Source organism: Solanum pennellii, chromosome 9, assembly GCF_001406875.1.
Source record: "Solanum pennellii chromosome 9, SPENNV200".
Classification (NCBI taxonomy): Eukaryota; Viridiplantae; Streptophyta; class Magnoliopsida; order Solanales; family Solanaceae; genus Solanum; species Solanum pennellii.
Window position 1 is genome coordinate 41,255,581 of NC_028645.1, and position 22,100 is coordinate 41,277,680.

At 34.6% G+C, this 22,100-nt stretch overlaps 1 protein-coding gene across 1 annotated transcript in view; it reads left to right on the plus strand.

Moving 5' to 3' along the window:
• The first annotated feature begins 10,183 nt into the window (after positions 1 to 10,183).
• Positions 10,184 to 22,100, plus strand: part of LOC107030150 — a 29,222-nt gene continuing 17,305 nt past the window's right edge. The window contains exon 1 of the mRNA XM_015231532.1: positions 10,184 to 10,685. Coding sequence (XP_015087018.1) covers positions 10,184 to 10,685 — 502 coding nt within the window. The remainder of the gene's footprint in view (positions 10,686 to 22,100) is intronic.

The window sequence follows — 22,100 nt, forward strand, 5'->3', positions numbered from 1 at the left end:
TTCCTCTTAGCCCTTGCCTCTTCCACATGTTTGGCATGCACCATAAGACGGGAAATGTTCATGTTGTCATGTAGCATAGACGAATGACACTAATCTTGCAAATCTTGTGACACCCCCATCAGAAAACGGTTCATTTCATCTCTAGGATCGGAAACCAAAGAAGGAGCATATTTTGACCATTTAGTGAATTTCAAGATGAACTCCATAACATTAGCTTCCCTCATCTCCTTACAAAAGAACCGATCAAGAAAACCCTTCTTAAAGATCTCCCAAGTCACCGGACCACCTCTTATATCCCTCCATTAAACATACAATGCTAGAGCCACTTCCTTGAGTTGATAAGTGGCTAACTCGGCCTTCTTAGTAATGGATAACCCCATATCCAAAAGTATCTGACAGACTTCATCGATGAACTCTTGCGGGTCTTCTTCAACAATAGAACCGTAGAAAGTAGGAGGGTTCATCCTAGTGAAGTCTTTTATACAGGAGGCCATAGTAGCAACTTATTGATTTGGATGGGGTACAACCTCCCGATTAGCTTGGGTTGTCATGGCTTGGGCTTAAGCAGTGGCGGCTTGTGTTTGGGTAGTGATGGCTTGGGCCATTTGAAGAAGAGCGGCCCTTATATTCTCATCTGCCAAAGGAGGAGGGTTCACCGGGACTTGTTCATCATTCTCACCTTCCTCAAGAGGAGGAACTTGATCACCATGGGAAGGAGCTCCCGTATTGGGATTCTCCTCTTCAAGCCTTCGCGTCGCATTCCTTCGAGTGTTCATTTTCCCTATTATCATGACAATATTATTAGATGCAAAAGCACACCATAAGTATACTCTAACGGCACGATATTGGATTTCCAAAAAAAAGTAAGAGTTTCCTAGGAAACACGAAAGTTCCTATCCATAAGTGTTGCGCGCTTCACAATTATGAATACAAACTTACATAGACGTCGTTGAGAGAGACATTGACTCTAAGATAATTCAACCTCATGATCAGATACAAAGTTTGTTACATCCGGGTTTACCCCCTAGATTTAAGCGATGTCGTCGTCTGCTTTAAGGACTAAGACTAGCCACTTCGGTTTCATCATTACATTCATAGGTCGATTTAACATTTCATTATATCATATTGGAGGTTTACATAAACCTCTGCATACACATAACATATATATATATATATATATATAGATAGATAGATAGATAGATAGATAGATAGATAGATAGATAGATAGATAAGTAGATAGAGAGATAGACCCTTCGTATAGGAAGATTACTTATTCTTCTACTTTTATTGTACATAAGTATATAAAAGAAAACATAGACATAATAGTCATAATAGTCATCTCATCTCATAACAATCTAATAAGATTGTAAGAGCTTGGGCATAACCTATACATCAAGTAAATATTCCTCACATGGGCTATATAATGTTTCATACTAAATGGAAAGAAGAACCATAGAATTCTTTAACTTAAAAGCAAACTCCATAAGCTAGATAGTGGAATCTCCCTCGGAAAATGAGGACCTACCCAACTTGGATGAATAAGATATCCAAGCCTTCATCAAGTCGCCTTCAAAGAACTTCAAAGACCGGAACCTATAATGTTGGGGAAAAGGAAGATATGGGGTTAGCACACCACTTGTACTATGTATGAGACCATATACACACATATTATGAAAGTATGCTAAACAAAAGGACAATTCCTAAAGTATGCATTTTTTCATTTAAAAACCTTTCTGCAAATTCAACAAGACCATACCACTCAATAATGCATGTTCATTAAGTCATAAGTATGTTCATCACAAGACAACCAACATTAAAACTAGTCAAGTCAACATGCTTATCATATCATCGAATACATATCCAAGTAACTCTAACATCAAGTCATATTAACAACAAGCATGTATAAGAGTACATTTCAATATAACCAAAGCAACACAATTACCCATGAACCCTTATAAAGTCAACAAGTGCAATGACCAAGTAAATCCCCATAACCATACTCAATCAACTAACTCAACAAAAATCATGACTAACATCCTACATCACTTAACATAGCATTTAGGTGTACATATCATCTTACTTTAACAATATAAACCAACACATACAAATCATATAGCAATATAACCATAATCATAGATAAGAAGATCCTCCTAAGAATCCCATCAAGGCAAACTAGTGCAATGCTTAAATAGAGTCTCATACCCCTAACTAGACTAAGCTAGACCCCTTAAGTAACCTTATTTAGAGTCCAACCCTTTAGTTCATTTTACCTTTTTGGGAACATCATTCCCTAACTTACATAGACCACATGAGCTAGTGTGGAATATGGTGTCATAAAACCGTACAGCAAAGGAAGGCGGACTACTTTCCAAGGTAGTACCAAAACATGAAACATAGCAACTACGTGGATCATCTAGCTAGTATTCCTATGGGGGCAACATAGTTCAAGAACTAGGAGATATAATTGGGACCCCGTTAATGCTACATGCATTGTAGTCTCCAATCTTAAGAGTACTTTAGTGATCCTAGATTCCCTATATAGGAAGGGACACTCCTTACTCTATTTCACTCGGTGCTAAGATAGAGTCCCTTTTTGAAATATCTTTAAGTCTTTATTATCAATTATAGATTAGTTTAGGTCATAGGGTATACCCCTTGTATAATCATCATAATCAATAGTCCAATAAGAATTGAATGAGTATAAATCCTCTCATTACAATTCATATAGATGAAGTTAGCACCTTAACATCTTCATATAATGATAAGGCACATTGATAAATCATTCACCCTCCTTATAACATAACATCATAAGGCAATACCTCATAATCATGATCAAGACAGTTCAATTCCACATCATACCACCCTCTCAATGCAAATACAAGGAATACTTCAATACAACATCATGACTTTATCATAATTATCCACAATTTGAAATAAAGGAAAGAGATCATAAGACTTACCAAGTCTCCTTCATAGTTCATCATCAATGTCTTACCATAAACCGTCCATTCAACCCAATTTGGTTATACATCATCATAAGTCAATAATCAACATGATAAAAAAGCTAGAATAATCACTACATCATAAATCAATACTAAATCATAGCTTAAGACAAGATACTTAGGTTAATTCACAACATACTTTCTAACCCACATTATCTTCTCAAGAACTAGCATGAAAGACTAAAAATAAAACTAATTTGCTCATGATTGATGTAAAAAACATCATCTAATAGTAATTCAACCAATAACCAAGTCAATTGAACAAATTACAACCTAATTCATATCAAGATCAAACCTAGGGTTCAGGGTTAAGGGTCATCTTCTACAAACTTGACCAAACCATCAAGATATATCATAATTAAGTTAGAATTAATGTTAATATAATCATATTATCCAGTATAAAACATAAACAAACCAATTCATATCATAAATTTTGAGATGGAGAAGAACCCACATGAAAACCCAACTTTTGAAAATATTTTGAAGGAACCCTTTGAGGAAAGAGGTCTCAAAGGTGAATTACATTCCATACCTCGACATTTGATGAAGAATTTATAGTGAAATAATCCCTTTACAGCCCCCAAATACCTCCCCTAGCTTGTCTTCAATGGTGTTCCAATAGAGAGAGAAAGAAGAGAGAATGAAGAGAGTTGTGTTTTGAGAGTTGTAATTAGACTAATGGGGTTGGGGTCTTTATATGGGGGGGGTTAATTAAGTCAATTAGTCTTCCCTTAATCCCTAAATAACCACCAAACCCCTTAATTAATTTGTTAAGACCAACTTAAAACGTGCAGGAATTACAAGCCCTATCGACGAGACCACGATCGACGGATCATTGGTCAGTCGGCGGACCAGCTCTCCTCCATGATTCACATCCGTGGTTCTTGTCAGAGACTTGTGAAGTCAAGGGATCCAATAATTTTTCTGTGTTGGTCGACGGTTTTCTACGACTCCCCGTCAATCCACACATAAATCGTTGATTGCATCTCGTGGTTACACCCTACCCAGAAACTGTTGACTCCAACGTGCAAGGGTCCTCCTCAAAGGCCCTTGGTTTGTCCTTGGAGAGTTGTACTCAGACGTTTCCACCATGAATTGACTTAAACACATCTTAGCTACCTTTCCACAAATTTTCATGGATTTTTGACTCCTAAAATCTAGTCAAATAGGCTAAGGCACGCTAATACCTCCTAGAACTAGTTTTCGAATGTCATGGACCTTAAAATAGTGTGCATACCTTATGACATTTATGTTAGGCTTTAAGACACGTCTTGGAGTTTTGAAGTGCTTTAGTGAGTCTTCACTTTTGGGTACCGATTTGATTTATAAGACTTTGGAGAAGGTTCATATTGTAAGGAACCGTTTTCAAATAGCCTATTGTCGGTAAAAGTCATATGACGATTATAGGAGAATAGATTTAGAGTATGAAGAAGGTGATAAATTGTATTTAAAAATTATGCTTATGAAAGGGGTGGTTAGATTTGGCAAGAAAGGAAAGTTGAGTCCTCTTTATGTGGGTCCAATGAAATCTTGCAAAATATTGGTAAGGTGGCATATGAGTTGAAGTTACCTAGTGAATTGGCTTCGGTGATCCCGAGTCTATTCTTCCTATTGAGGGTTTTGATGTAAATGACAACCTCTCCTATGAGCAGGTTCCGGTTCAAATACTTGATAGACAAGTAAAAAAGTTAAGGAATAAAGAGGTAGCTTCCATAAATGTATTACGGAAGAATCGCCTAGTTGAGGGTGCAACATGGGAGGCCGAGGCCGGCATGAAGTCTCGTTACCCTCATTTATTTGATAACTAAGGTTAGTTATTCCTATTAATAATTAAAATAATTACTAAAAATAAAATTTGCTTGAGTTTTGGTGATGTTTTGCAAAAAATGCATTTTTGATGTCATTATAGTGAAGTTACTGTGAAATTGCGCATATTGATTTGTAAACTGAAATTCTTCTTGTTTTGAGTCATGTTGTGAATTTTGATATGGTGATTTCTTATGAAATGATATGTAGCATGTTGATGAGTTAAGATTTTGCATAATTGACTCTTTAACGATATCTTGAGCTCATGTTGTTGTTGTGAGAAGGAAGTTTCTCAGGATGTGACTTTGAGCCTTATGTGTGTGAAAAGTTGATGCTTTGATTCATTGGTGTAAATGCCATGATTTTATATTGAATGGAGTTGTGTAAAACTCCTTGTGTGGTAAATCATGTTAATGATGTATGTTGTTGGTTGGGCTGCTAGTCTTGAATCTATCTTTTCCTCCCAAATTATTTTAGTGTCATTCGGGGACAAATGTTCCTAAGGGAGGTATAATGTAACACTATGAAAGTCTATGACCTTAACTAGAGACTCACATGTTGATCTAAGTTTAGTAACACTTTCATAAAGCCTAAAATAATATTAATAAACCATTTATGAAGTTTGATGCCAAGACATCAAGAAACGTCCATGATGTCCGGAAGCTATTCTAATGTAACTAGTGAAACGTCCATAGGTTTTGGGAAGGTTTAGTGGTGTCGTATGAGGGCTAACACTTGTAAAATAACTTTAAATACGTAAAACCTAGTATATAGAGTGAAAACATCCAGGTCGTACCTCCCCAAGGGTCGCCTTAGGGGTCCACGGAAGGACCCCAAAGTTGGCTTGGCAAGCTGCCATAACAGCAGCAAAATTACACATTGATTAAAAAAGTCCATGTCACGAAAATCGGTGGCTTTTGGTTAAATCTCAAGTTCGCTTTGCGGGCAGATAGCGGACTTCACTATCTCGAAAATTGAATTGGAAAATCATCTGGGAAAAGCTCTGCGTCGCTGACTTGTTCCCCGACGAAAATCTAAAACTTTGATTTGAAGTTTGACTTCATTAAAGGGTCAAATTAAGTGAGGGGTATTTTGGGTATTTCACGGGGGTATATACATTGATTTTTCCAATCACTTTTACCTCACATTTATTTACTCAAATTAAATCCCCAAATCTAGTTTCTCTCTCTATTCATCCTCCATTGAAGCAAGAAGAAATCTTGAACAAGAATACCAATTTCTCTAGGATTTCACTTCAATTTCGTGTATTAATCTTTATTAAGGTATTGGTTCTTCAATCTTGGGATTCCTTTCCCAAAAATCTCCTCTCAAAGTTGAATTCTAAATTCCCCAACGCGAACGATTTTTCTATTTTAATGGGTTTTCTTCTAAACATCAAGTTTATAATTGATCTTGATTAATTGTGATTATTTATGACTAATTAGTTATAGATTGTTGGTTAATTGATGTTAATTGATTTAATTTCATTTTGAACATATTCCTTCCCCATTTCTCCAAATCTTGGGTCTTGATTGTGAATTTATTGGAATTGAAGCATGAATTGATTATTAGACTTGTTTTATCTATTCTAATTCATTCATGGATTGCCTAGAGTAATGTATTGTTGGGATTGGATCAATTTCTTGAAGAAGTCATGATGAACCTCTTCCCCTTAACCCTAGGTTATGAATTGGTGTTAATTGGATAGTGATGATGCAATTGACCTAGTTCTTCTGTTAATTACTATTGATTGATGTTACTACACCTATTGTTAGATATAATTGGTTGGTTGATTGTAAAACCATGACGATATCTATTGAAGGATATTGACTAAGTCTCTTTGGTCCTAACCTTTACTTCAATTATGATGACTTTGTGATTAGTCTAAGTACGTGTTGGTATGATGTTGAATTGAAATGTCTTGACTATTGTTTGTGAGGTGTTGGCTAATGTCTAAATGCTATAAGGATGGTGATGATTTACCAATGTATCTTATTATGAAGGGATACGTAAATATGCTAATTTTACCTATATGAATTGTAATTAAAGGAAAATACTCATGCAATTCTTACTGAGCTATGATGATGATGATATTTATACAAAGGTTAGACCCTATGACCAACATTAAGCTATGATGATTAATAAAGGTATTCAAGACATTTCAAAAGGAACTCTAGCATAGCACAGAGTGAACTACAGTGAGGAGTGTCCCTTCCCACATAGGGAAGGTAGGATCACTATTGTACTCTTGAGATTCAAGATAATTATGCATATAGCATAAACAGGCTTCCAACTATATCTCTTAGTTCTTAAACTATGTTTTCACCATAGGAATACTAACTAGTGGATCCACATAGTTGCTAGGTTTATTTTTTTGTACTTCCTTGGCAAGTAGTCTGCCTTCTTTCGGTGTAGGGTTTCATGATACCGGATTTCATAGTATATCATGTGGTATATGTCGGTTAACGCAAGATTTTCCCAAAAATATAAAATAAACTGAAGGATTGAACTCTCACTAAGATGACCTAAGGCGTTTAGCTTAGTCTAGGAAGGGTTATGGGACTCTACCTACATTGCACTAGTTTTCCTTGGGAAGTCGTAAGTATATGCTTATGAATGTAACGCTACGTATATAATGATTTTACATGTTTATGACACTATGTGATGTTGATTAATATTAATAACATATATTTCGTCTATATTTCTTAAGTATGATATTATGTACTTTTAATGTTATGTTATGTGAAGTTGGACATTAGTTATGATTCTTGATAGGTTTACTTGGTTAAGTAAGGTTATAAGGCTTTGCTTAATTATTGCACAAGTGGACTTAAATAGGGTCATGAGTAATGGTGTTTATGATGTAATGTGCTCTTATTCATGCTTGTTGCTATTATAACTTGATGATAGAGTTACTTCAACTATGTGTTCAATTATATGATATGCGTGTTGATTTGACTATGTCTTATATTGTTTGCCTTATGATGTACATGCGTATGACTTATGGAAAATGTCTTATTGATTGGTATTGGTCTTTTTGAATGTGCATAAAGGTTTTCGATAAAAATAGCATATTTAATGAGATGTCCCCTTTTAGCATGATTTGATATTATATGTGCATATGATCTCATACTTAGTGCAAGTGATGTACTAACCCCATTTCTTCCTTTTCCACAACATTTTTGGTTTAGGTTGTTGAAGGGCTTTTGGAAATGACTTTGAAGAAGACTTTGAATTCTTAATTATCCAAGTTTGGTAGGTCCTCACTTTCCGAGGGCAATGCCACTATCAAGCTCATGATGTTGCTTTAGTTTTCAAGACTTTTATGTTCTTTCTTTTTCATTTGAATACTAAACATTGTATGACCTATATGTGGACTTATTTCATTGATGTATGGACTAGGACCAAATTGTTATACTCTTATTAGATGGTTATAAGATGAGACGACTATTTGAGTCTATGATATATTTTATATATCTATGTGCAGTAAAAGTAGAAGACTAAGTAATTTTTATATACGAAAGGTATATGTATACTCGATATATATAGTATGTGTATGTAGAGGTCTATGTAAACCTCAATGTAGAAGTAGTAAAAAATTTAAATTTTTGCTAATTTTGACCTATGAATTTAATGACGTAAGCTAAAAGGCTACTCTTAATCCTCAAAGAGGACAACTACATCGATTACGTCTGGAGGGTATTCTCGGATGTGACATATGACTCCACAAGGACCAACCAAAGGGTCCTTGAGGAGGACACATTAATTTTGACCCAAAGCTGCCAATGGAGGCAGTGCAGGCATAACCATCGATAGTTACAGGTCACGATCCATGGCCTGATCGACGGGGCATGATGCCTCCGTCGATGGTCACTTAGCCACTTTCATAAAGGGGTAATTTTGGTAAGTCTCTGACCAAAGTGGCAGATGTGCATCATGGAGGGGGACTTAGCCGTCGACTGACCTATGGCCCGTAGGTCGGGGTTTCGTAGGTCAGTCCTTCAATTTCTCTAGTGAGTTTTAGTTAGTTCATTTAATTAAGTTAGTTAGTTAGGGGTTTAATTAGTGATTAGGGGTTGGTTAGTTAGGTTAGTTAATTAACTATATAACCTACCTTAAGTCTAAAACCTCCTTTACATCTATCAATCCCAAAACACAAATTGTTCTTCCTTTTCTCTTCTTTCTCTCTCCCAAATAGAAGAACTACATTGAAGGGATAGGTCAAGGTCTTAGGGCAGAAAGAAGGGGTTTTTCTCCATCATTCTTCAACAATTAACAAGTTATTGGATCCTTCACCTTTGGGATTCCTTTCCCCAAAGGGTTTCTTTAAAAAGATGATTTCATATGGTTTTCTTCCTAATAGATTTTGTTCTTCTAAATTGTATTGTCTATGGTTTTTTTTTATTATTATTATGATTAGATTATGTTATTTTATGGTTAAATTACATTGGTTCTTGATGAATTAACCTAGTTTGTTGAATAGATCATGAATTGGTCCAAATTCCCTGACCATAAGTTATGAACTCGTGTTGAATCGAGTTGTAGTGATACAATTGACTTCATTATTGTTTTAATTTCTGTTGATTAATATTATTACACCTATCATTGGATTGAATTAACTTGGTTGATGGTAATACCATGATGATGGATCTTGAAGGAGATTGGGTAAGTCTTGATATCCTAAATTTTTGCTTCAATTATGGTGGCTTGTACTTGGTGATAAAGTTCAATTAAAGTATATCTTGTAAATTGGATTAAGTAGGTGTGGTATGATGATGCAATTGAAATGTCTTGATTATATTATTGTGAGATTATCCTTAAGATGTAATGATATAAGGTTGGTTATGAAGAACCGATGTGCCTTACTTTGATATAGTGATGTTAATGTGTTAGTGTCACATATGAGGGTTATAATGGAAGGTGTTCTCGTGCGATTCCTATTGAGATAATGACTATTATTATACAAGGATCTACTTGTTGTAGAGAGGCTCTGTTTGCTTTAGCTCGAGTCATGAATACTAATTTGAATAGGGGTGTTGAACCTAGAAATAATGTTGTTGAGAGTACTATGACCTCTAGATTGAGGGACTTTGTGAGTACGAATCCTCCTATCTTTCTTTCCTCTAAGGTGGGAGAGGATCCCCAAGAGTTTCTAGATGGTATGTAAAAGGTGTTGAGTGACAAGGGGGTGACTTCAAGGGAGAAGGCGGAGTTAGCTTCACACTAATTGAGCGAGGTTGCTCAAGTGTGGTACACTCAATGGAAATATAATAGGCTTGTTGATTTGGGTCCTATAGAGTGTTGAAGAGTAATCTTTGAAGTTCACTATGTTGTCTATGTATGTTCCATCCTTGGTGTCTAACCCTAAGGATGAGATGAATAGTTTTGTGACCAATGTTGCCAATCTTGTGAAAGAAGAGTGTCATACGGCCATGCTCCATGGTGATATGAACATTTCTAGGCTCATGGTGTATGCTCAATCCATTGAGGAGTCAAAGCTTAGTAGGATTTATAGAAACTTTAAGAGGAGTGGACCAAGTGAGAAAAACCAACTTAGGTTCAAGAAGTGGGATCCAATTCAAGATGAACCTAAGGATCCTAAGGTCAAACTTGAAAAGGGTAGTGGTTCTGAAAATGGTAAGCCTACTTCTGTTATTTGTGGGAAGAAGCACTATAGGAAATGTCTAGGTGGTATTGGGAATTGTTTTACTTGTGGTAAGGATGGACATGAGGTGAGGGATTGTCCTACTATTGCGGATAGAATAAAGAAAGGTAAGCAAGTTCCTCCAAGTGTTCCGGGTGATGATGTTCCAAGGAAGAATCGCTTCTATGCACTCCGGGCTAGAGGATCAAAGGCGGATGATGAAGATTATGTTGGTAAGTTATAGATTCTCCCTTTAGTTGTTATGAGTTCCTTCTAAGTAGTGAGTATGATGAGTAGTGGATCTTTGATTGATTGTCTCATCTCCTCTATTCTACTCAAGCTTGAGTGTTAGAAAGTCATAGTAGCATGTAGCATGTTGCATGTTTCATGGTGTTTAGGAGTCTTGTTGGAATTTAAATTCATTGATTCCTTGCATTATATATTTTATGAAGTTATAGTTAGATTATAAAATGGGTTTGTATGATTTTATATTTCATATTTTCACGCTTTCATCATAAATTTCTTAAGAGTTGCATTTGTGGAATTTTGAGCATATGCGTTGCTTGGCAGTTCACTGTAATGAATTTCAAATTTTGACTAAATTGTTATTTTGTTAAAAATGGTTGTAATGTATATATAAGTGATGTATATAAGCATTATAATGTGTTTATAAGGTGTTCCTCCTATTTGAAATGAACCATGTGAGTCTTATTTACATGATGAGTCGTAGATTAGTTTCTATCCTCTTGTTGTGTTTTGAGTCTCTAAAAGTATGAGAAATTGGTGTTCCTCCTAAATTTTATATTTTGTATGGTGTGTTATGATCATTTTATTCTAGTCTTGAGTTTCTTATCTCTTGAAAGAGTTTAAAATGAAGCAAGCATCATTCGAGAATGAATATTGTCCAAGTGGGGGAGATTGTAACACTTCTAAAACGACTAAGGTGTAACTAGATCCTAACACTTGTGTCTTGGTGTTTTGAAGTCCTAAAATGGGTTATAATAAGGTTAGGAGGCAGTGTCTAATGTTTCATGAAATTTGGAGTTAGAATGTCCAAGAACATCCATGACGTTCGAAAGGTTTGCCGTGAAACGTCCTTGTGTGACTTAGCATGTTTCGTCGAGTTTTAATTGTTCATTTTTGATGAAATTGATGTGAGAGGTCCTGAACTCGTATACAAACATATTAAAGATTGAAACATCCGGAAAAATTACCCAAGTACCAACCAAGGGTCCTTGAGGAAGGACCCATCTTTTGGGCCAAGGCTGTCAAGACCAGCCTCACCTACGGAGGGCATCGACACCCAGTAGGCCAAATGACGCCCCGTAGGTGGGAGGCATAGGTATGGAATTAGACTAGGGATCTTAATATCCCAAACTCAAGTCACTAAACTCATCGACACCCGGCAAGGATGGACCGTATGTGGACCTACGTCCCGTCGATGGGAAACCGTCGACGGTGGCTGCAACTGCTCGCTGATTCACTTTAAAGTGTAGGGGTGAATTGGTACATTTTACCCCACATCAGAATAAATAGAAGGGAGTTTTCCTAAGGTTATTTTGGTTATTTTAAATAGTTTTATAAGTATTAAACACTTAGATGAATTTATTATTCTAAATCAAAACCCAAATTCCCTAAAAAAAAACTCTCTAAAACTCCACTGGAGCCAAAACATAAGATAGCGCTTGGATTGAAGATTATTTGGTGATTTTTCATCAATTCTTCATCAAATTCTTGGTCTATAATAAATTAAGGTATGGTATTCATCCTTCAATCTCTTTTCTTCAAGGATCCAATCTTCAAAGTGATTTCCAAAGTCTTTCAAAGATGAAATTGTCCTATTTTATAGTCTAGCCATGTGTTCTTGCATAACACGTTTTAAGTCGTTGTATATTGATTGAATTAATGTTAATTTGATGATTTTGACCTTAAAACACTATGAACCCATGTAATTCATGCAACCTTAGATTTGACTACTTTGTGGGTGATTTGATTATGTCATTGTGCTATTAAATTCTTGTGTAGTTTGATTTGGGCTATTGAATTATGAATGAATCGTGCTAGAATTGCTAGTAAGATTCCCCAAAATCTAAAAATTCATGTTGTATTGTCTTTGATTCATTGTATATTGTAATTATTTAATTGAATTGGTGATCATTGCCATCGGTAAGGGCCTTTGACTATTGTGTTGATAGAGGTGACTATGGATTGGAGTTGTGAGATTGGAATTAGGGAGAAAATGGTCTGATATACCCCACAACTTTGTCATTTGATCTGATATACCCCTCGTTATGAAAGTTACTCATATATGCCCTTACCGTTATACAAATGACTCACATATACCCCTGTCGTTACAAAATGGCTCACATATACCCTTCATTTAAAGGAAGTAAAAAAACTAGTTTTAAATTTATTCTTTATTACTTTTGATTTTTAAAAAAAAATTATTAAGGGGTATATATGATTCTTCTATCAAAGTTCAAGTTATATTTTAGTTTTTTTATACATAAACTATTTTTGACTTCTTGTAATATAATTAGGGTAATAGGACAAATATACCCCCGAACTACCACAAATGGTATGCAGATACCCTCCGTCATTCTTTTGGGATATTGGTGTCTCTATCGTCCTTAAATTACATCATATATGCCCTTCACTATAACGAAGGGGAAGGGGCACCAATGTCCCCAAGGTATGACGGTAGGGCACAAATGTCCCAAAAGTATGAAGACAAGGGTACCAATGTCCCAAAAGTATGACGGCAGGGGCACCAATGTCCCAAAAGTGTGACGAAGGGTATTTACATACCATTTACAATAGTTCAGGAATATATCTGTCCTTTTTACTTTATAATTATTTGAGTTTCTGATTCATATTTTATTTTTCCTTTCATTCCTTCGTTTACAGAAAAAACATTTAAAATATTTCTTTGTCTATATTGTAATTTGAGTTTTATATTTGAAGAAACAAATTTGATCATCTACAATAAGTTTTACAAGAATATTACTGAAACATAAATAAATTGATTATCAAGATAGTAATTCTAAATTAGTTATTGAAACAAAAAGAAATTCAAAAAAATATGTTTGACGAGGATTAAATTTACTCATATGGGATTATATTTTTTAGAATAAAATTATAAAAAGTTAGATTAAAATTATATTTATTTTTTTCATTTCCGTTAGAGGAAAAGGGTATATGTGAGCCATTTGTTTATAAGTAGGGGTATATATGAGCCACTTTCATTAGAAGGGGTATATCAGCTCTAAATGACAAAGTTGAGGGGTATATCAGACCATTTTCCCTTGGAATAATGGTATGTTGATCTAAATTTCTATATATTGTATAGTATAGTTCTTAGATGATGATGATGTTTGGTATGGTCCACTTATGGTGGCGGTGCTTATGTAATATACTTGTGAATAATGTGGCCTCGTCGGCATTACTTTATGTATTACGATATTGTTATGTGAGAACTTGAATATGTGGTTATTGTAAGAGTCTAGATGACTATGTGTCTAGGTGGAGCCAAAGCATGAGTCCTTCTAGTTGATGATATGTGTGTCTAGTAGGCTATAGTGTAGTCATTAGGTGCATTACTTGATGATTGAAGTATGAGGTTTCTTGATAGATTATATGATACTTGTTATACTTAGATTGATGATACTATAGTAGTGGATAGGGTAACCTATAGATGACATTAGTTACTCCTATGTGCTTCCTGAATGATATGATATATTTGATATAGGGTGTGTCTTGTTTTGGGAAACTTGTGTCCTTACTTGATACATTACAATGTGAATATGAGTTCTTGACTTAGTATATTGAAGCTTCTTAGTCTTGTATTTGTGTTGACACGAGACCTTGAACGAAGTTAAGAAGGTCCTTTATATGGAACCTTCAACCTAGTTGGAAGGTAATGATATTCTTGAAGTTGAAAGTTGCAATGGTATCTTTCTTGTGTGAATGGTGTACTTCGGGTTGATAGGCTGGAACGGTGTGAAATTATTAGGAAAGTCATTGAGCTATCCTCTTGACCATTGTAGGTAGCCTTAGTGGACCCTCTCTGGTATGGTGTATTGTGCTTGGGTTGTGAACTAGATATGGAACCTTTTCATGTACTCCGTTATTGAATTACTCTATTAGAACAAAGGCTAGCATTGAGTGAGTATGGTTTGGGAAGTAGATCTAGTTAAGGATGAGGTTAGAGTACAAGGAAACCTTTCATATTCATTTACCATGTGTCTACATGGGATGTTTCCTAGTTCTACCATTTGCAAGTAGAACACCCTCCATCGGAGTAAGTTCATGACTCGAATTCCATGCATAGCTAGAATGGTCTATGTCGGTTATTGACTATTCTCATCATATGGGATACTTACTAGTGTTTGAGAAGTTCTATGAAGTTTAGGTGGTGGTATGGGACACTATCTAGACATTGCACGATTAGGCTTTGAAAATGTTAGTGAGTGAGTCCCTAGGTCTTCCCCAAGACTATTACTTGAATGTCCTTATGTGTTGAATGTCTCTTAGTGAACTGGTAAAGATAATGACTTAAGTTAGAAAGTATGTTAATAAATAAGTACTTACCTAGAGTAGTTTAAGGGTAGCTTAGTAAGGTATGAAGGGGGCATAGGAATTGTAACTTCATGCTTACCTAGGGAAATCTTAAGAATAACTCTAGATAGGGGAAGTAAATTGATAAAGTTGACATGATCTAAACTTAAGTAGTTTTATGGATTATTTAATTTTGGAGAGAGGGTATGGGCGTTCTCTTCTTGATTTAATTAAATAAGTCATTTGACAACTTTTGGGAGAAAAACATCATATTATATTTATACTATGCTGGGAAGTGAGAATGATCTTATCTTAGGTAGTCTAAAGGATCTCTTAGGTGTGTGTGAAGGGATTGTATGGGCGGTCTCTTCATAACTCACTCAAGTGAGCCTTAGAATCACCTTTGGTAGGAGGATCTCATGTTCATGTGTTTTCTAGGTGTTATTGATGTTATATTATATGGTGTGAATTTTATTGGAAGTTATAGTGAAGTTACAGTAAAGTTCATAGTAAGCTTACTGTAATGCCACTATGAGGTTTTATAATTTGATATAAATTGCATATGACTTGTATTGTTTAAAATGTATTTCTTGGTGTTTAAATGTGATTCTTGTGCTTATACTATGAAGTTTTAACAAAAAAGCATGTTTCTCATAAATGTTCATTTCTGTAACACTCCGAAAGTTCAAAACTTAATCTAGAGTCTCACATGAGTGTCCAAGGGTTGTAACATTATTTTAAGGTTAATAATAATGTATCAGACTTATTTAGAAAGTTTTAGAGTCAAAATGTCAAGGAATGTCCACGACGTCCAAAGACTACTACAAAAGGTGCTAATGTGCCTTAGCCCATTTGACGGGGTTTTAGGAGTCGGAATTTGATGAGATTTGGTGGTAAGGTGTCTAACATGTATTTGTAACAACCCGTGTAGTCGGTTTGGGCACTAGAAATTTTTATGTTAGAAAATACTTTCAGATAGATTTAAGTGGGTGTTTTGGACTATTCATAATTATAATTATGAAATTAGTGGGGTAGTTTTACTAATTTATTTAGTTAATGGTTAAGAAATAATATTATTATTAATAGTGGGTCACTTTTATCACTATTATAATTATATGAGTATAATAATTAGGGTAACAAATAATCCGTAGATGAAAAGAAAAGAGGAAAAAAGAAGAACAGAGAGAAAGACGGCTTACCTGTGCAGCAACATTAAAGATTAAGCGTGGATTCGTTTAGCGGTAAGTTTATTTATGAATTCGTAACATGCAGATTGGTGGAAAGAATATATTAGTTCTTGTAAAACTATAAATGTTCAGGTGTATGCTAAATTGCTACGAGATAGGTTTAAGTACAAATTGTTGATTGAAAAAGTTAGGCAGCCATTAATCATTAATGTGTAAACAAATTGGAATGATATTGAATTGAAAGAGCATGAACCCAATTCTCCTAGTTATTGTTAATTAATGGTAGGAATAATTATGGCATGAAATTTGGCCAAGAATTAGAAGTTAACGATTAGAATATGTAGTGTAGGAAATTATTATTTTAAAGGATTGGAGCTTACAGTGATTGGGGAATGTAGGATTGACGTTATTTGTTAATTTTATAAAATAAATTGGGTTGAAACTTGCTGGCCAATCACGTGGGTTTGAATATTAGTATATGAGTCTTTTTTTTATAAGCAAATAGTGATAGGTTGTTTGATTTAATTAGTTTTACAAATTATATGTTGTATAGATTACAATGAATTGCATAAAAGAGAATGTCATCGATTCTATTGGACATGTAAAATTTTGTAGTTCGTAATGGTTCAAGTTTTAACATATTTTAATACGTAATTAAATATAAGGTGTAGTACATTATATAAAGTAAATTGATCATAGAATTAGGTGAATTTTTGGGTCTAAGCTAAACATAGAATAACATTAGTGATTATAGGCTTTTAAACTTACAAATTATGTATATATAATTGATAGATTGGAAAGGTTCGAAAGCATTGAGGAAAGGAAAAGTATTGGAGCTTGCTTGATTTTGGTTCTTCGGTGGGGGTAGGTTATGGTTTATGCTATTTGATAGTAAACTCTTAATAGTGATTGATATGCCTTGAATGATATTGTGAAGTTCTCTATGTACTTGACTGTGTGATTGTGTGATTTTGTTGTGTGGTTTGTGATTGGTCTGAAATCCTGAGACCGTAGAATTTATATTATCTAATCCTATCTATCGAAGTGATGCCTTGAATAAAGAAGGCTTGATGAAAATAATATAACAATGAATTGAAAGCGGTGATAATAAAGGATAAATTAATAGTATAATTGGTTTGGAGTGTCACGTTCCGACACGGTATTCTTGGATTGGAGTGTCACGTTCCGACACGGTATTTTTGGATAGGAGTGTCACGTTCCGACACGGTATTCTTGGATCGGAGTGTCACGTTCCGACACGGTATTTTTGGATCGGAGTGTCACGTTCCAACACGATAATATTAAAGGAAAAATATGTTGAATTAATGGAAGATATTCAATCTCAAAGAACTCAACTCCCAAAATGGTTTGGTTTGGAGGCATGAGTCCTCATGTGTGATCTTGATACCGTTGACTTAATTAGTGCTTACTTTATTGTTATTGACACTTGTTCATGTTGATTTGTTGCTTATCACATGTTAAGTGCTATAGTTGAGTTCATATTATTATTCTTTGTATATTAGTTACTATTTTGGGTTGACCGATGATACTTACTCAGTACATGTTGCCTCGTACTGAGTCCTACTTGTTTTCTTCTTTGTTTTCCTTTTATGAAATGCAGCGAGTGTACCTATGACTTCTGATTTCCCTCACCTCTAGCCAGCCTCCCGCATATCAAGTTACAGGGTGAGCTATCCATTCAAGCTCGTGTTGGATTCTCTCGGTCACGACATGATGTCTTATACTTTCGGACACATACCATTTTATTCTTTATTTTAGTGTATTCGATATTCTTAGACTTAGTATTGGAGATTAGATGTCCTTGATGTGATGACTATCAGATTTTGGGATGATAAGTATTAAACTTTAGAAACTTATTTAAATTGGTTGCTTAGTATCTTTTGGAGCTTCCGCATTATTTATATTATTTATAGTTGAACTATTGGTATATGTTGGGGTTTAGATGTGTTGGTTCGCCCACCTAAGGAGGTAAGTGTGGGTGCCACTCACGACTCGTTTTGGGTCGTGACAAACTTGGTATCAGAGTGTTAGGTTCGTTGATCTCATCACACAAGGACAAGTCTTGTAGAGTCTTGCGGAATGGTAAGGGGACGCCTTTACTTTTCTTCGAGAAGCTATAGGACTTTAGGAAAACTCATTTCTTTCTTTCTTTCGTGCTACTACTTGAATCCAATTGGTATCTAGGTGATACAAATTGGTATCTGAACTTCTTCACTCTATTTCAAATATGGGTACTACTAGAGTATTTGAAGTTGAAATAGCAACAACAAAAAAAAATATCCTTAGAAATAAATATATTTTCTCGATCGCAAAATGTGGTGGTAGTCTCATGTCGAGTGTCGGTTAATAAGGACACTACTATGACTTCATTGAGTGAGGGTATATTAGAGAAAGTCATCGATGCTTACTTGGTTAGAGTTAGGAAGTGTGTTATTTTGTTATTGGATTGATCTAAGAAGTAAAACAAATTGTTTGGTCTAGAGAAAGAACATATTCGATAATGTTTTGCAATTATTCAATGGGTAAAAATATGTGGGCTATTTGGGTACGATAATATGGACAGGTATGATGTGTTCTTGTGAGGTATCTAACGGACTTTCATGGTGTAGCAGTACTAGGGTTATGTGGAAACAGGTACGTCTATTGTCAAGTATGAATACTAATTACTAAAGGAGTTACAAGTTGTACGACATGGTCAGATAATAAGATTTAGTGTTGCATTCACATTTTAGAAACCAACTAGTTTATTACTAAGGAACTTAGATTGAGCATTATTTTGAAGGAAAATTTTAGTGGTTGAGCATTATTTTAAAGAAAATCTTTAGTGGTGGATCTTTGGTACAATATTAATACATTTAGGTTGTGAAATGTATCTTGAGGGTTCTGAATGAGTACTGACGATTTTATCTTAAGCTTCAAAAGGTAGATTGATACTAAAATNCCTAAGGAGGTAAGTGTGGGTGCCACTCACGACTCGTTTTGGGTCGTGACAAACTTGGTATCAGAGTGTTAGGTTCGTTGATCTCATCACACAAGGACAAGTCTTGTAGAGTCTTGCGGAATGGTAAGGGGACGCCTTTACTTTTCTTCGAGAAGCTATAGGACTTTAGGAAAACTCATTTCTTTCTTTCTTTCGTGCTACTACTTGAATCCAATTGGTATCTAGGTGATACAAATTGGTATCTGAACTTCTTCACTCTATTTCAAATATGGGTACTACTAGAGTATTTGAAGTTGAAATAGCAACAACAAAAAAAAATATCCTTAGAAATAAATATATTTTCTCGATCGCAAAATGTGGTGGTAGTCTCATGTCGAGTGTCGGTTAATAAGGACACTACTATGACTTCATTGAGTGAGGGTATATTAGAGAAAGTCATCGATGCTTACTTGGTTAGAGTTAGGAAGTGTGTTATTTTGTTATTGGATTGATCTAAGAAGTAAAACAAATTGTTTGGTCTAGAGAAAGAACATATTCGATAATGTTTTGCAATTATTCAATGGGTAAAAATATGTGGGCTATTTGGGTACGATAATATGGACAGGTATGATGTGTTCTTGTGAGGTATCTAACGGACTTTCATGGTGTAGCAGTACTAGGGTTATGTGGAAACAGGTACGTCTATTGTCAAGTATGAATACTAATTACTAAAGGAGTTACAAGTTGTACGACATGGTCAGATAATAAGATTTAGTGTTGCATTCACATTTTAGAAACCAACTAGTTTATTACTAAGGAACTTAGATTGAGCATTATTTTGAAGGAAAATTTTAGTGGTTGAGCATTATTTTAAAGAAAATCTTTAGTGGTGGATCTTTGGTACAATATTAATACATTTAGGTTGTGAAATGTATCTTGAGGGTTCTGAATGAGTACTGACGATTTTATCTTAAGCTTCAAAAGGTAGATTGATACTAAAATAACAAATTTATAGGGAAAGAAAGTCCTAGTGGATATACTTGGGTGAAGTAAATTGAAGATTTAGCAAGAAAGTGCATATAAATTGGGTTAGTCCCTTGAAATTGATTGGTATACCTAAGTTTAAGGTGTTAGATCGAGGAAAAGGTTCACTTCATGGTGATAAAAGGGTTAACTGAGCATGATGGAAAATAAAAATTCGTGAGAATTTGTAAGTGGGATGAAAGTATATGATTAGAATTTGTTAGTTAAATAAATTTTGTATGTAATAAAGACTTGTGAGTATCTAAGGTTGTGATTTTCTACTATTTTGTGAGTAATGTGGGTGTATGACAAGTTTTATGAGATGTTGGGTCAACGCTCGAATAGAATTTAAAGGAGCTGGAATCATAATTAAAATAAGTTGAAACTTGTGGGATGTGTAGCCTTAAGAAAATAAATGAGTGAAGGAATATTTTCTCTGATTGTAAGAACTAAAAATGTATCTTCGAAGGGGTTGAAAATTGGGTTCAGAAATGCATAATTTTATCTATTTTGTTTTGGTAAGGTAATAGCATAACATGTTAATCAGCTTGGTTAAAAGCTATTGAATAGAACTTAAGAGAGGATTGTACTGACGTTCACTTGAGTGAGATGATAAGTTCTGTTGTACTTTTGAATTTATAAATGAGTAGGGTTTGATTTTTAGTGAAGCATATGGTATGGTTGATGGAGAGCAATCAATGATAAGCTAAGATAAGGTAATTTTAAAAGTCTTCAAAGTATAAGCAAATGTAGATACATAAGGGTATTAGGTTACACAATTGGACTTGAAATTCAAACTTTTCATTATCAGTCTACATTCTTGGTGATATTTTTTTTCTAAGGTATGAATTTGTAAGGTAATAAATGATTGATTGAATCGGTATTAAGCATGTGAAAGAACCTATGCATGTTTTGGATTCATAAAGTTGTTACTTTTGATTGTTAAAGGATCTAAGGAAGCGTTTACCCTCAGAGTTTTGATTTAGAGTGTGAAGTAAAATGTCATGGATTATTAGTAAAACATGAGGTCGGTAAGCAAGCTAGATAAACAAGAGTTTGATATATTGAAGGAGCGAGATATTTAGAATTTGCACCATGAAAAGAATTTGAGAAGAGTGAAAGAATAAGACCTCTCGTATAAATCCATAGGGTGTAGTTGATGGTTGTTTTAATTTTTGCCTATGAATTTAGATATAATTGTGAGATGTGAACTAGTTCGGTACAGACTTACTAGGAGTTTATCATCGACTTCTAAAAAAAATGAGTTTTGGTTTAGGTGACAAATAATGAGGTATGAAAATTTTAGTATTTTACAATGAGGTTAGATTGCTCAAATTAGGATAGAAGACTTAAGAATGATGTAAAAGGTGAGATATAATTCTACATGGTTATTAAGAATAAAGTTGGGTTAATACTACTCTATTGATGGGACTTCATAGAATGTTAAGGTGTGTTACATGGACATTTGATGGTTAATAGAGGTTATGAGCTTATAGTATACAGAATAGTTTGAGTGACAAAGAATTTTCCTAAGTGTTGGCATGATATATATAATGGTTTAAAATGGTACCTTAAGCATGGTATGTGAAAGTGGTGTAGAGTTGACTTTGGGTGTGATTTAATAGTTTTGTCTCAATGAAAAGGTACTATCACATTTGAAATTAGTGCTATAGGCCTTATTTGGGACTCGTATCTGTCAGGAAATGCTTAAATAGAAAGAGATAGCCATAGTTTGAACATGTATTTGATAAGCATACTTTGATACTAATGATGGTTTGAGAGTAAGGTAGATGATCGATGTAGTTATACGTTTTGTTATTATTAAGAGTGTTGACTTCAATGAATGTGGAGTTTGATAAACCAAGTATGTGTGCAATTATATTAGAGACATTCTATGAGGGGAGGTGTAGATCTCTAGTTTTTGATACTATTGAGATGAG